We start from the raw sequence: 15,419 nt of genomic DNA on the forward strand, positions 1-15,419 counted from the left end.
GGCGGGGATCCAGAGAATGGCGGGAATAGGGTGCTGGGCGGAGGCGGGCAGAGAAAGGAGATGTGAATGGCGGGGGAGCGACATGCCATCAGATGTTCAATAGGCAGTCTCATGATCTGACGAATCGTTGAGCGTCCGGATGTCTTCGTTGGAGAGAGAGAGAGAGAGAGAGAGAGAGAGAGAGAGAGAGAGAGAGTGAGTATTCTAATTAAGAATATTTGTGTTCTTTATAATGTTTTGTGACTTTGCTAAGATAAATTCCACAAATTAGTTCAGGTGACAAGAGGCCTAATCTTTTAAAGGAATAGTTGCTGTTGCTAATTACAGAGTGCATCAGTACTAAGTAGTTATTATAGATCCCAGTACGCTTTTTAAAAAATTTCAAGGTATTTTGTCTCAACACTCCTAAAATTTCTTCACTTCAGAGCGCAAGACCTCAGGTACTCGCAAACTCACGGTGATGAGGTGGAAGATTTGTTTCTCTTACTCAGAGAAGTCCAGAAGCATTATCCCACCCTTGGAGGAGTGTCATGTGGAGCAATTGCATCCGACTACCAGAGGATGAGGGTTGAGAATGTTTGCTCGAGGTTAGGGCTGGTTTCTTTGGCATTCCTTTGGAAACAAGAACAAGCTGACCTACTACAGCAAATGGTGATTAACTGGTATCCAATTATCTTTGCATTTTTACTTTCCTCACTGTGTGGAATACCCTACACAAAAATGAGTAGAAATCAGACTTTGGATTTCTTTGTGTAGGATCAATTCTTGGGGAATTGGATTGCCCATTAAGGGGATGAAAAGTTAGATATGAGGACGTTCACATGCATATACGGATAGGAATTAATTTTTGATTAATTTATCCTGCATGTTGAGCTCTATATTTGGTACCTGACTGGGGGCTATTTTCCCTGCGTTTTTGGATACAGATTGCCCATGGGATTCAAGCGGTGTTTGTAAAGGTGACCTCTAATGATTGGTCTGTAGGTTTAGCCAATGTTTTTTATCATGTATAGGGATTGATTGGTGTTGGTTTGACACTTTCAGGTCGCAGCTATGGGGTTGAACCCGTATACCCATCTTGGAAAAGATTTGGCTGAGATGCAGCCTCTTTTGACCCGTTTAAATACGTGAGTTCATGTTTGATATACCTCTGAATTTTTCAGTTTTCGTTAGTTGTGTTTTAATCATATTTTGGCGTGTTTTTTTAGTTTGCATTGGTTGATTGGTCAATATTTCACAGCTTGGGTGACAGCAATAACAATTGTGTTGCTATTTGGTTTCAGTTTATATGGTATCAATGTGTGTGGTGAAGGTGGTGAGTACGAAACTCTCACACTCGATTGTCCTCTTTTCAAGGCATGAATCGACCACTTGTCTACTTGCACTTTCTTTCATCTTTAAAGTATGGAAAGGTATTTTAAAAACTGCTCTTTTATGTTCATACGAGGCCTCAAGGATGCGTAGACCCTGGTCCAACCTTTGGTGGTCTAAGCAGGCTGGTCTGTAGACAGACTGGAATGCCCCAAACCTGCACTTTTGTCCAATGCTTTTTATCTGGTTCTAACTGATGTCCATTGTGTTGTGGCCTACACATTCTCATAGGACTTTATCTTTAGCCACTGATCATAGGCGTGCACCTACTACCCTAATCCGTCTACACTCCTGACCTTTTTTGTTTGTCAAATAGGTTGGTGATGACAGGTAACTCTCATAAGAATCTGTATCACCAGAGAATCTAGCATCAAGTACAATTCCATTTTCCTTACGATAAGCCTTTACATTCTTATTCTTGTAGCTCCTTACGAGTTTCTTAGGTCTATGCCACGGTGTTTCCAAGATGTCATCACATCCTACAAGAGGCATCATCAAGAACTCTTCTTTGCCGAGATATCTCTATATATGACTTGGATATATTCTCAGTGTGTTTTGGGGAAGGCTTTGGAGCAGTTCCTACCATGCAAGGGCACCCTCTGTCTATGGTTGGCATTGTACACTAGTCTCTTAGTGGGATCTTAATTTGCTACGATGGGTAGACCGGCTTGCAAACTTTGAGGCAGATGTGCAGAAAGAATGGGATGAGGTAAAGCAAAAGGCCGGAGAGAGTGTGGCAACATATCTTAATAATTTTTCAGCCGTCTCATTGAAGTTTACCTTATATACTCCCATCCCATCATTGATGGAAATGTGTCAGTTTGTCAATGGATTGCAACCAAAGCGCTACAGGGGAGACTGAGAGTGGTAGCACAGGATCCAGAGGCCAGATACATGTGGATCAGCTTACAGCTCTCACAAGACAGGGTTATATACATAGCTCTATGTTACTTTCCTCCATCAGGATCCTCCTATGTCATTACAGAGGACATGCCACAGGAGGAGGAGACAGGAGCCTCGCCATACACTTGTTTGTCGGAGGAGATTATGCATTATTCTACACTAGGGGAAGTATTTATTACGGGCGACTTCAATGCCCACACACAGAGCAGACAGTGTGAGGTGTATGACTATGATGACATGGAGATCCTCCACCCTGTGGATCCAGAGGAGATCGGGGCTAGTCGGGCATCAGTGGACACTGGACCAGACAGAGGACATTATGGGGAGGACCACTTACTAGAGTTGGGAGCCAGGCATCATCTCGTTATTTATAACGAGATGCTACAGTGGCCAGGATCAGGAGGGCTGACATGCTTCCCACATGGGGGTCATACACGGACCGGAGGCACGGTGGTAGACTACATTATGGGGTCTTTGGAGGCATCACAGCTTGTCACCTCATTCTCCATTCCACCTCGTCCTATTGGGGCAGATCATACATACTTGGCATTTTCACTAGCTGGATCACCAGTATCACCAGCTCCCCACATACCGACGTCACACACTACCATCTACTTCACACATGACATGGCAGACATATACACTGGCAGAGTAGAGGATGGGCTCCTACTCATGGATCCCCTGGCACCTATGGATACCATTACAGCCCAGCTAGCATCACTCCTACACACGGCTGCATTACAGAGCTTCCCACATCGTGTCCACTCACGAGAGCCTGCGAGATCTGGGACTATGCCCCAGAACAGATGGTACGATGATGAGTGCAGAGCCCTATACTCACGGCTCCGCATACAGAGAGCCTTGGGAGCCATCACAGAGCAGGAGTCGAGGAGAGAGATGAGGAGACTTACTCGCCACAAAAGGCGGGCCTTCGTAGAGATACAGGAGCTATAGATCTTTCATTTCTTCATGAGTAGAGATAGCCCTATATTATGGCGGCACTTCAGAGAGCCCCGGACACCGACACCTATTGCAGACCCACAGACATGGCACACATATGCAGAGGGCCTATACTACGCCCCACAGCAGCCACCTATACCTCAGCCACAGGAGCCTCGACCTACCACAGCTAGCTTCTTTACCCCCTCGATGGTACAGGAAGCTATCCGCCGCCTACAGCATGGACGGGCCGCCGACCATATGGGCCTGCAGGGTGAGCATCTCATATATGCAGTAGATTCTTTGGCTCCTTTTCTTGCACACCTGTTTAACAGGGCACTACTCCGAGACTATTGCTAGCACCATTGGTGTGAAGCAAGGATGCCCACTTTCCCCCACGCTATTTGGGTTATACATTGATGAGGTGGCTGACTTCATTACACGGGGAGGCGGAGATGGAGTTGATTTAGCAGGTACCTCAGCACATATTATGCTTTATGCTGATGATATTGTATTAGTGTCTGAGTCTCCAGGAGGTCTCTAGCAGCATCTACATGCACTCGATGATTTCTGCACACAGAGGGGTCTTACTGTGAACCTTGGGAAAACCAAGGTTATGGTCTTTCATACATCGAGACAGGGCAGGAGTCAGTTGACATTCACTCTCGTAGGACGCCAGGTGGAGGTGGTGACATCATACGTGTACCTAGGGGTTACCTTCTCTGCAGCAGCCACACGCTTCACCATGGGTTCAGCAGCCAGAGCTAGATTGACACGGGGATATGCAGCATTGGCTATGCTAGAGAGACGGTGCCACCAGGTGCATTTTCAGGAGCCTCGGACGAAGGGGTGGCTATTTGACACATTAGTCACACCGGCATTGATGTATGGAGCAGCGGTATGGGCACCAGGCCTTGCTACCCATTGGTGGACACAGATAGAGAGACCACAGGCCCTCATGATGGCACACATGATACGCAGCAAACCGTCAGTACCTCATGACATTATCCGAGCAGAGTTTGCTGCGCCTCCTATGATGGTAGAGGCCATGCTAGACAGATTCAGAGAGATGCCACAGGAGAGATTGTCATACAGAGCTTTTGAGGCAGGAGACAGAGGATCATGGTATGCACAGGTCACACATTGGTTCTCACAGCATGGCCTAGACATGGATCATGTACCACCATTCCAGTATGACAGGGATGCACCACATATCGGTCTCTCTCATAGTGAGAGGAACAGAGTATTGAGACAGGACCTATGGCAGCTCTATACACGAGAGACATGGATATCGCCTACACAGCCTCTTCCACCGAAGATGCTATACTACAGAGATCACTTCATGAGTATCACTGATGATGGATTTATAGAGAGGCCTAGATACATGGAGGGCTTTTTACCACACGGCTCCCGAGTGGCTATTGGTCAGCTTAGAGTTTCATCACATCGATTGGAGATTGAGACTGGCAGAGCAGCACGGATCCCCCGAGAGGAGAGGGTATGCAGATTCTGCAGAGAGGAGGTGGAGAGTGAGGAGCATTATGTATGCAGATGCAGAGCATATATAGCCATCAGAGAGAGATATCCCATTTTATTCAGAGAGCCACATTCCCTACGCCAGATGTTTGAGGCAGCAGACTAGCGCATACTGGGGAGATTCATTCTAGACATACAGCGTCACAGAGAGACCTCATTACAGGCTCAGACAGCTCCAGAGGGGGGACGACAGAAAAAGATTACTACATTTTTTCAGAGATCCATCCCACTCCCAGCCCCTACACGGCAGGGAATTACTCTCCAGAGAGCAGAGACACTGAGAGCCCGCAGGAGACAGAGGACACCTGGCTTTCGGACACCACGCCTATACCAGAGAGAGATGATAGAGATCAGAGCTTAGTTTCACAGAGAGGGTGCGGAGCGACTGGCTCGCTTCAGAGCACACCGAGGCATGTTCTTCAGGGAGCTGTGGACACCCCCTTCATTGATGTATACCATTTTATACCCCCAGTATGGTACAGGATGGAGCTAGCTAGGTTGCATATCATGATTGTATACTCCATGCATATAGCTTTGCATTCTCCTAGTAGTAGAGTTGCATCCCCTCCCCCACTCATTGTACTTATTGCACACCTAGATTCAGCTTTTTAGTTCAGTACTTTTTCATTTTGTTGGGATGACAGATGATACCCCATACAGGTACACCGATTTGTCTCATAGGCCGAGTTCGGTCTTTTGGAAGACGTTAATAAAATCTCTCTCTCTCTCTCTCTCTCTCTCTCTCTCTCTCTCTCACGGCCATCAAAGAAGAGATCTCCAAGGAGATCACAAAGGACATGGAGAGAAAACTTAAAGCCAAGCAGTCAGGATGGGTTGAGGTGGTGAAGAAGAACATCCGTAAAGAAGTGAGGGAGGAGACTCAAAGGGAAGAACACCAAATCATTCACACCACCATTGAGGAGGAGAAGATGAGGCATGCCCGCCGCCTCAACATCCAGTCACAGGTATAGCCGAGACACCCGACTCCACTCCCGAGAAAGATGGACAGCTTCTATGCACGAAGCTCGGCTATAGGGAAGAGAACCCTCTCCCCTTCACCAAAGCATGGAGAGCCAGGAAAGACTCAACACGCAAGCGAGCCCTCATCCTACAGTTTGCAGGAGAGACGGAGAGGGTCACCTTCATGAGAAAGAGGGTGATTCTACGAGGATTACATGGAGATCCCATCTATTTGGATGACGACCTTACAAGGATGCAGATAGAACACAAGAAAACATGCATGCCGAGAGTCCTACAGGCCTGGAAAGAGGGCAAGAGAGCATTCTATCGCGATGGCCGTGTCATCATCGATGGCAAGGCCATCGATTAGCGCCAGGCGGCTTATGGGACATCGGCTACGGAGGATCCAGATTCGCAGATACACATAGCAGTTTGGAACTGCAATGGAGCACTTCGGACACATCTTGGGAGGATGGAGGAGGTCATGGAGGGACGGGACATCATACTACTTACAGAGATGCACCAGAGCCCAGAGAGGGGGCTACCCAAAGTAGAGGGCTATTAGTGGGAGTTTACATACAGGGGGACCACACGAGAGAGCACATCGAGAGGATCTGGTGGTATAGCAGTACTCTTCAAGCGAGAGCTACAAGAGCGCCTACAGGTGGTAGCACGTGACTAGGAGGCTAGATACATGTGGATTAGACTATAGCTCTCAGAAGTAGACAGGGTGTTATACATTGCTCTATGCTACTTCTCTCCTAGAGGATCGAGATATGCCATGACAGCAGAGGATGAGAGTAGAGGCGAGGAGGAGGACACAGGGCCATTGGGAGAGTCACCATATGTAGCCCTTTCAGATGAGATCATACACTACTCCAACTTGGGGGAAGTCCTCCTTATGGGGGACTTCAATGCATGGACACAGAGCCGACAGTGCGACATTTATGATTTCGAGCATCCCGAGGTGATGCACACACTAGAGGTGGAGGACACGGGAGCTTGCAGGGTGTCAGAGGACATGGGGCCGGATAACACGAGATATGGTCATCACTTACTTGAGCTCGGAGCGTGACACCATCTCGTTATTTATAACGGGATGAGACAGTGGCAGGATTCAGGAGCACTGACATGCTTTCCACGATCAAGGGGGGGTAGCACAGTGGACTACATCATGGGGTCCATGGAGACCACACAGGCAGTGACATCTTTCACCATCCCCCCTTGTCATGTTGGTGCGGATCACACATACCTCTTACTGTCACTGGCGAGCTCCACACCAGCACCCACACAGCCCACACAGGTATCGCATACAACCTTCTACTTCACCCATGACTTGGCAGACATATATGTCACGTGCATCCCGCACTTGGATGCCACGTAGACATTCTGTACAGAAGGTGCAGGACCTGGGATGGTGAACTGGTCCCATGTGAGCCCAGTCCGGGACGAGTCAGCCAGGGATCCATCTCAGTCGTCCGAGGTCAGGTGTGCATTGTCCTGCACATGAGTCCAAGGTCAGGTGTGCATTGTCCTGCACATGAAGCAGTGCCAGTCCGCGCTGTGAGTCTCCCTCTAGAATGATGTCAGATGTGCTGTGTATCTGGTTTGCAACTGGATGCCAGGCCTCTGTAGGCATGTAGTTTGCATGTAGAGATGGGGCCAGCCCATAGGGCTACCCCAGTGTAGGTGTTTGCATGTGCATACTTAGATGGGCATGGGGGAGGTGTAGAACCACCCCCAAGGGGCCAGGAGGGCCCAAGACTATGCCCACCAGCCAAGGCAAGGGCTGGAGGGGCAGTCGGCCAGCTCCAGACCCCTCTGGACAGGCAGCCGACAGAGGGTTTAAACCCTAGAACAGAAGGCGGCCAGGTGTGGGGGGCAGTCCCACACCTCTGCGTTGAATGCCCAGCAGCCAGGAGGCTGTCCCAGGGTCATGCGCAGGCTGGACAGCCCTCAAACCAGTGTGAAAACACTTTAAGTGTGTGAGTATTTTAATAAAAATACTCAGTCGTGGGGCTGTTATGAACAGGCCGACTGCATGATTTGAGGGGTATAAATACCCAAGTCTTAAATCATTGTTTCCATCTCACAATTCACCAAGAGCCTCAAGCATTCAAGGGCCAGGACAGCCAAGGGTTTGCTAAAGCTAAGGGGTGAAGGACTGAAGGTCAAGGGCAGGTTTTCCAGCCAAGAACAGGTCAAGTACTTTGTATTTGTTTCAGTTTTACATCATTCTAATAAAGCAAATACACCATCCGTGGTGGGGGCCCTACAGAGGGTAATTGGGACCCAATACTGTGTCCTCTCCATCTTCCCCTTCTCTCTCTATTTTCTGCACATTGTCTTACAGTTTGTGCGTTAATTCCGTCGCGAAAAGAGTGCTGTTTTCTGAGTTTTGAAGTACCGATCCTTCTCCGAAGCATCCGCATATTACAGTGGTATCAGAGCCTACTTCAAGGACGAAGATTCAGCAAAGAAAACCAGAAAATTTTTCGCTCGTGTGGTTGGTTTTTAGACGCCGGTGGACTACCCCTTTCGGAGTGACTCCTGTCCCTCGAAGGACGGTTGGTTTTTAGCCTCCGGAAGCCTCCGGAAGTCTCCCACACAGATAGTGGATGGTCAGATTGCGTTCCGGAAAGGAACTGCATATCCCCGCTATGGCGAGCTTTGGCGACGAGAGAGAACCAGAACCATGGGACCAGAGTGCACCAGGCAGCCCAGCTAGGGCACCCGGCTTGAGTGTACAAGACATGTTCCAGCAGATGATGCGAGCAATCGCAGACCAGACAACCAAGTTGGATGAGCAGAAGGCGCGGATTTTGGCTCTGGAGGAGCGTTCTCGCTCTCCAGCGTCGCGTTTTCCATCTCCTCCTCCCTCTCCTTCCGTACCTCAGATACCAGATCCTCGTCACAGGGACCCTCTCGAGGGGTCACAGCAGCAGTCAAGCTCCTTGCTTGAGATGCAGATACGGGCATTGGAGATTCGACAACGAGAAGACGAAGCCATGCGACGAGTGGAACACGAGCGTTACCTCCGAGCTTTGGACGCCAGATTGACACCGGCGGCGCCCTCGAATCATTTTCCCGAGAAAATGAACTTCAGTAAGTATAATGGTAAACTCGATCCCACTACTCTGTATTCATGGTTACATCAATTTGAAGCTTACTTTGCCGCAGTTAGGAAAACAGATATTGACAAAGTGATCTTAGCCAGTTGGTATTTGGAAGGTGAGGCCATTCCTTGGTGGACTCAGTGGGCTCATGCCCACACCAGATCAGGTATGGCAGCTTATGGGTGGGATGAGTTCGTCCGTGACCTTAAGCAGCGGTTTTTACTGCCCCACTACCTTGAGCGACTCGAAGACGAGTTCAGGGGTGCGCGTCAGAATGCGCAACCAGTCCTTCAGTTTGCCAATAGAATTTCGACCTTGTGTCTACAATTAGGCTTATCTGATGCGGACAAGAAAGGGCAGTTTTTGTATGGCTTGGACACGCACATCCAATGGGAGGTGCGTATGTTTAGACCAGCCACCTTTGAGGACGCACTCTCGCTTGCGCAGAGTGCAGAAATGAAACACAATGGTGGCAAGCCCAAGACTTCCCAGCCGGCTTCGCCCAAGGCTAACACCTCGGGGGGCAAAAGCCAGAACCAGACGGGGTCTTCCCCAGGACAGAGCCCGGGAGCCTCGGGCTCCAAGAACTCGAACAATGCGTCCAAGCTTACTCCAGACCAGAAAGCGGAGGCAGGCAAGATAGGTGGCAAGTTGAGTGCTGAGGAGCTTGCTCAGTACAGGAAGGAGGGTAGATGTTACTTTTGTCACACAAAAGGACATACTTCTCGGGATTGTCCGAAGAAGCCTCCAAAGCCCGCCGCCGCCTCCACAGCTTCCGTGGTGAGCACAGCTCCCACACAGACCCCAGCGGCTACCCCTAGTTCTTCAACCCCCGGTGCTTCAGTTGGAGCAATTATTAGCCGGGAGCTCGAAGATAAGCAGAAGGGCGCCCATGACCAGGAGTATGAGCGCAACGAATTGCTCAAGTCCTTTGGCTACATAGGTGGCCAGAGAGTCGTCGTCTTGTTTGACAGCGGCAGCACGGAGGATGTGATCACGGAAGAGGCCGCTAGGCGTGCCCGTTTCGAGCTCACTCCGGTGGACAAACAAGTTGAGGGTTTTAGCACAGGTATGACTACGAGCGTCAAGTATGAAGCTCTAGGTGCTAAATTAGTCATTCAGGGCATAGAGTTTGTGCGTGATTTTATGGTTGCCCCTCTTGTAGGAGCAGACATAATTTTGGGGATCCAGTGGTTTCACAAGTTTCTCCCTGATGTCAAGTGGGACAAGCACACGTTCCAGATTGATCGGAATGTGTCAAACACCCCTGTGACCATTAAGTGTGAGCCAGGTATTCCAAACTTTCCGCTCATAAGCCACTTGCAGGCTAAGCGAGCAGTTAGGAAAGGCGCACAGTGTGCGATGATTTACATCCAGACAGCCCAGACGGTGGCCAGTGCTTCCGAGAAGTACTCGGTTCTCCATGAAAAGTTCCAGAAGATTTTTCTTCGGGACAGTCTCCCTCCCCAGCTTCCCCCGTCCAGACCGGAGGATCACAAGATTGACCTCCTCCCAGGCTCGGAACCCCCGAGCAAGTTTCCGTATCGCCTTTCTAAGGCAATGGAATCGGAGTTGGACCGCCAACTCCAAGAATTGTTGCAAGCTGGCTTCATCCGCCCCAGCGTGTCGCCATTTGCAGCACCGATCTTATTTGTCAAGAAGAAAGATGGGTCTTCTCGGTTGTGTGTCGATTATCGTGCACTCAACAAGCTGACTATCAAGAGCAGATTCCCTATGCCTCGAATTGACTATATTCTCGAGAGGCTGAATGGAGCTAAGGTGTTCTCTAAATTGGATTTAAAGAGTGGGTACCACCAGGTTCGGATTGTTGAGGGGGACATCCCCAAGACAGCTTTCCGTACAGAACGAGCCCACTATGAATTTGTGGTCATGCCATTTGGTTTGACGAACGCCCCAGCTACATTTAACCGCATGATGATGCGTATTTTCCGGGAGTTGATTGGAGTGTGTGTGTTCATATTTTTGGACGACATACTCATATTTTCAGCTACAGTTGAGCAGCATGACATTGATGTGGAGAAAGTCCTTAGGTTGCTGGAAAGCAACGAGCTCTATGTCAATGAAAAGAAGTCAGAATTTTATCTGTTCCAGGTGCATTACTTGGGATATATAATCAGTGCCGAAGGCATTCGACTTGATCCGGCTAAAGTGGCCGAGATTGTTAACTGGGAAGTACCTCAGACTGCTTATGACATTAGATCATTTGTGGGTATATGCCAGGCATATTCCACCCACATTGATAAGTTTTCTGATCTCTCGGCAGACCTCACCGATCTGCTAAAGGGAGTGAAAACAAGGAGGCAAAAGATTCGAATGACTCCACGAGCGTTGGAGGCATTCCAGAACCTCAAGGTGGCTTTGTCAGAAGCGCCTTGTCTAGCCCTTGCCTCGTGGGACGAACCATTTCAGGTGATCACCGATGCGAGTAACATCGCAATTGGCGGTGTATTGCAACAGAATGGTCATCCAGTAGCTTACATGTCTCGTAAGTTACTGCCCGCCGAAAAGAATTACTCAGTCTACGATCGTGAACTCCTAGCAGTCATTCAGGCCTTGAAACATTGGAAACATTTCTTGTATGGCCGTGACTTCGAGGTTCGCACTGACCATCAGGCATTGCGCTGGATTCAGACGATGCCCAGTGCACAGTGGAGTGATCGACAGCACCGCTGGAGTCAGATATTCCAGCAGTTTGGTGGCATGATTGAGTACCTTCCAGGAAAGGCCAATCCAGTGGCCGATGCTTTGAGCAGGAAGGGACAAGTATCTGCGATTCAGACCACTAGACTGGACCTTGTTGGTACAGGACTAGAAGACATGAAGCACACGTACGCGGATTCCGAGGAATTCGGTACACAGTGGGAACAGGCATTGGATGCCACAGGACCATGCCATTTTCTGATACGCGATGGTTGGCTTTACTACAAAGGCCGACTGTGTGTCATGAAATCATTCCGGGCAGCTCTTCTCCATGATGCCCATGACGCCATTACAGGTGGTCATAGGGGCATGAATTCGACTCTGGAGAAGTTAGAACGGCAATACTATTGGCCAAAGATGAGGCGTGATGTGTTTACTTATGTACAACGCTGTGACATTTGTCAAAAGGTGAAAGCTCCTCGTGGAAAGAAGATAGGGTTGTTACAGCCTTTGCCAATTCCTGAGGGTCCTTTCCAAGACATTTCGATGGACTTTGTCACAAATCTGCCTCCCAGTCCGAGTAAGCGTAATACACAGTGTTTGACTATTGTTGACAGGTTCAGCAAATTTGTGATGCTTATTCCTTGCAGGGCCAATGTGACCGCCGAGGATGTTGCCCAGCTATTCATTCGGCATTGGTACCCGATTGGTGGGATTCCTAGGACCATAGTGTCAGACCGAGATGCCAAGTTTACCAGTCATTTTTGGAGGGCATTGTTTGATAATTTTGGTACTAAGTTGAATTTTTCCAGTGCATTCCACCCACAGACAGATGGCCAGACAGAGATATACAACCAGTTGGCCTTTGATGTGCTGAAGTGTTACGTCCACGATCAGCAAGGTAAGTGGGAATCGTTTTTGCCTTTAGTTCAAGCTGTTCTGAATGACTCTTTTTCTTCAGCTATTGGCAGGACTCCATATGAGGCAGCGTTTGGAAGGCCTTTCCAGTCGTTGTTAACCAGGACTTCGTCTTCAGTACCGGAGGCGAACAGAGTGACGGAGTCTTACCAGGAGATCCTAGAGTCCGTTAAAGACAGATTGGCTAAAGCGCAAGAGGCCTACACTCGACAGGCCAATAAAGACCGAAGGGACATGAAGTTTTCGGAAGGAGATTGGGTATATCTTCGGATTATGAAGCAAAGATTAAAGCAGGTGGGCAAGCGATGCCCAAAGTTGTCTTTCAGGAGCTTCGGACCATTCCCCATCCGGAAAAAGATTAATGAGGTGTCTATGCAGTTAAAGCTACCTCCGAGTTGGACTATGCACGATGTATTTCATGTCAGTTGGTTAAAGCCATATGCAGGTCCACCCCCTTCAGAGGTCAAAGACGAAGCGGAACCAGACATTATTGATGAAGCAGAGGTAATGGTTCCAGAATAGATCCTTCTGCACCGTTTCAAGCATGGCTCAGGCCGAAGACTACGACAGTTCCTCACGAAGTTTCAGGACCGAGGAACTCATGAAGCGGTATGGCTCGACAAAGAATTTTTCGAAGACTATCCGGCTTTATTGACGGATTATTTGGAGGCTATGCAGCTTCCGTCAAGTTAAGCAGAAGGGGATGTCACGTGCATCCCGCACTTGGATGCCACGTAGACATTCTGTACAGAAGGTGCAGGACCTGGGATGGTGAACTGGTCCCATGTGAGCCCAGTCCGGGACGAGTCAGCCAGGGATCCATCTCAGTCGTCCGAGGTCAGGTGTGCATTGTCCTGCACATGAGTCCAAGGTCAGGTGTGCATTGTCCTGCACATGAAGCAGTGCCAGTCCGCGCTGTGAGTCTCCCTCTAGAATGATGTCAGATGTGCTGTGTATCTGGTTTGCAACTGGATGCCAGGCCTCTGTAGGCATGTAGTTTGCATGTAGAGATGGGGCCAGCCCATAGGGCTACCCCAGTGTAGGTGTTTGCATGTGCATACTTAGATGGGCATGGGGGAGGTGTAGAACCACCCCCAAGGGGCCAGGAGGGCCCAAGACTATGCCCACCAGCCAAGGCAAGGGCTGGAGGGGCAGTCGGCCAGCTCCAGACCCCTCTGGACAGGCAGCCGACAGAGGGTTTAAACCCTAGAACAGAAGGCGGCCAGGTGTGGGGGGCAGTCCCACACCTCTGCGTTGAATGCCCAGCAGCCAGGAGGCTGTCCCAGGGTCATGCGCAGGCTGGACAGCCCTCAAACCAGTGTGAAAACACTTTAAGTGTGTGAGTATTTTAATAAAAATACTCAGTCGTGGGGCTGTTATGAACAGGCCGACTGCATGATTTGAGGGGTATAAATACCCAAGTCTTAAATCATTGTTTCCATCTCACAATTCACCAAGAGCCTCAAGCATTCAAGGGCCAGGACAGCCAAGGGTTTGCTAAAGCTAAGGGGTGAAGGACTGAAGGTCAAGGGCAGGTTTTCCAGCCAAGAACAGGTCAAGTACTTTGTATTTGTTTCAGTTTTACATCATTCTAATAAAGCAAATACACCATCCGTGGTGGGGGCCCTACAGAGGGTAATTGGGACCCAATACTGTGTCCTCTCCATCTTCCCCTTCTCTCTCTATTTTCTGCACATTGTCTTACAGTTTGTGCGTTAATTCCGTCGCGAAAAGAGTGCTGTTTTCTGAGTTTTGAAGTACCGATCCTTCTCCGAAGCATCCGCATATTACAATATATGAGCATTATGTATATGACGGGCTATTCCAGATGGATCCCATGTCACCTCTAGACACACTCACCACCCAGCTGTCATCTCTACTACATACGGCTGCCACCTGTAGCTTCCCCCATCATACACACATTGCACATACAGATAGATCTGGGAGCATGCCCCATAATCGGTGGTATGATGATGAGTGCAGAGAGCTATATAGACACCTCCGTGCCCAGAGAGCATTGGGGACCATCACACAGAGACAGGCGAGCCGACAGATGAGGATCCTCACACGCCGTAAGAGGCGTGCATATGAGGAGGCATAGTACTGGGATATATACCACCTTCTCATGAGCAGAGATACAGCCACTGCATGGCGCAGGATGAGAGAGCCTCGCCCTCGTACCCCGATTGAGGATCCACACACATGGCACACATGCAAAGAGCCTCTACCATATCCCTCAGCAGCCGCCCATACCACAGCCACAGGAATCCCGCCCTACCACCTCTACTTTCTTTACCGCCTCGATGGTAGAGAGAGCTATCTGCCGGTTACAGCATGGGAGATCAGCTGACCACACAGGTATACAGAGTGAGTATCTTATTTATGCAGCTGACACACTGGGACCCTTTGTTGCTCACCTCTTTAATAGGGCACTAGTGGAGGGCCTACTAGCTGAGTGGACTATGCACACCATCGTGCCTCTCCACAAAGCGGGAGACATGCTAGACCCGAGCAACTACAGGACTATCATGATTGGTCATATACATTGGCCAAACTTTATGACGCAGTGCTCGAGGCAGAGTTGAGCTCATATGCAGAGAAGGAGGGACTGCAGCACCAGGGCAGGCTGGATTCCCACGAGCTTTCTCCACTATTGACCATATATTCAATCTGAGATGTCTGATTGACCAGGCTAGGGCGCGGGAGGAGATTATACTGCTGCTTTGTGGATTTCCGCAAAGCATTTGACACGGTGCCACGAGAGAGACTCTTCCAGTGCCTACAGTCATTGGGGATCCCATCAGAGATGGTTTGGGGCATCTATGCTTTATATGAGCAGGTCTTCGGGCGCATACGATGCCCCGGGGGGCTATCTGATGTTATTGCTAGCACCATAGGTGTGAAGCAAGGATGCCCACTCTCTCCTACACTATTTGGGCTATACATTGATGAGGTGACTGACTTCATTGGTCACGGTGGTGGGGACGGGGTAGACATCTCAAGTACCACAGTCCA

At 49.4% G+C, this 15,419-nt stretch overlaps 1 protein-coding gene across 4 annotated transcripts in view; it reads left to right on the forward strand.

The window, feature by feature from the left end:
• Nucleotides 1-15,419, forward strand: part of LOC147616718 (endoribonuclease) — a 74,949-nt gene that overhangs the window by 31,587 nt on the left and 27,943 nt on the right. For all 4 annotated transcript variants that reach the window (XM_086777792.1, XM_086777791.1, XM_086777794.1 and 1 more), the window contains exons 4-7: nucleotides 426-651; nucleotides 927-959; nucleotides 1,045-1,127; nucleotides 1,284-1,356. In XM_086777792.1, coding sequence (XP_086633918.1) covers nucleotides 426-651; nucleotides 927-959; nucleotides 1,045-1,127; nucleotides 1,284-1,356 — 415 coding nt within the window. The remainder of the gene's footprint in view (nucleotides 1-425; nucleotides 652-926; nucleotides 960-1,044; nucleotides 1,128-1,283; nucleotides 1,357-15,419) is intronic.

The sequence above is a fragment of the Cibotium barometz genome, chromosome 38 (genome assembly GCF_041138505.1).
Source record: "Cibotium barometz isolate CiBa-2024 chromosome 38, ASM4113850v1, whole genome shotgun sequence".
Classification (NCBI taxonomy): domain Eukaryota; kingdom Viridiplantae; phylum Streptophyta; class Polypodiopsida; order Cyatheales; family Cibotiaceae; genus Cibotium; species Cibotium barometz.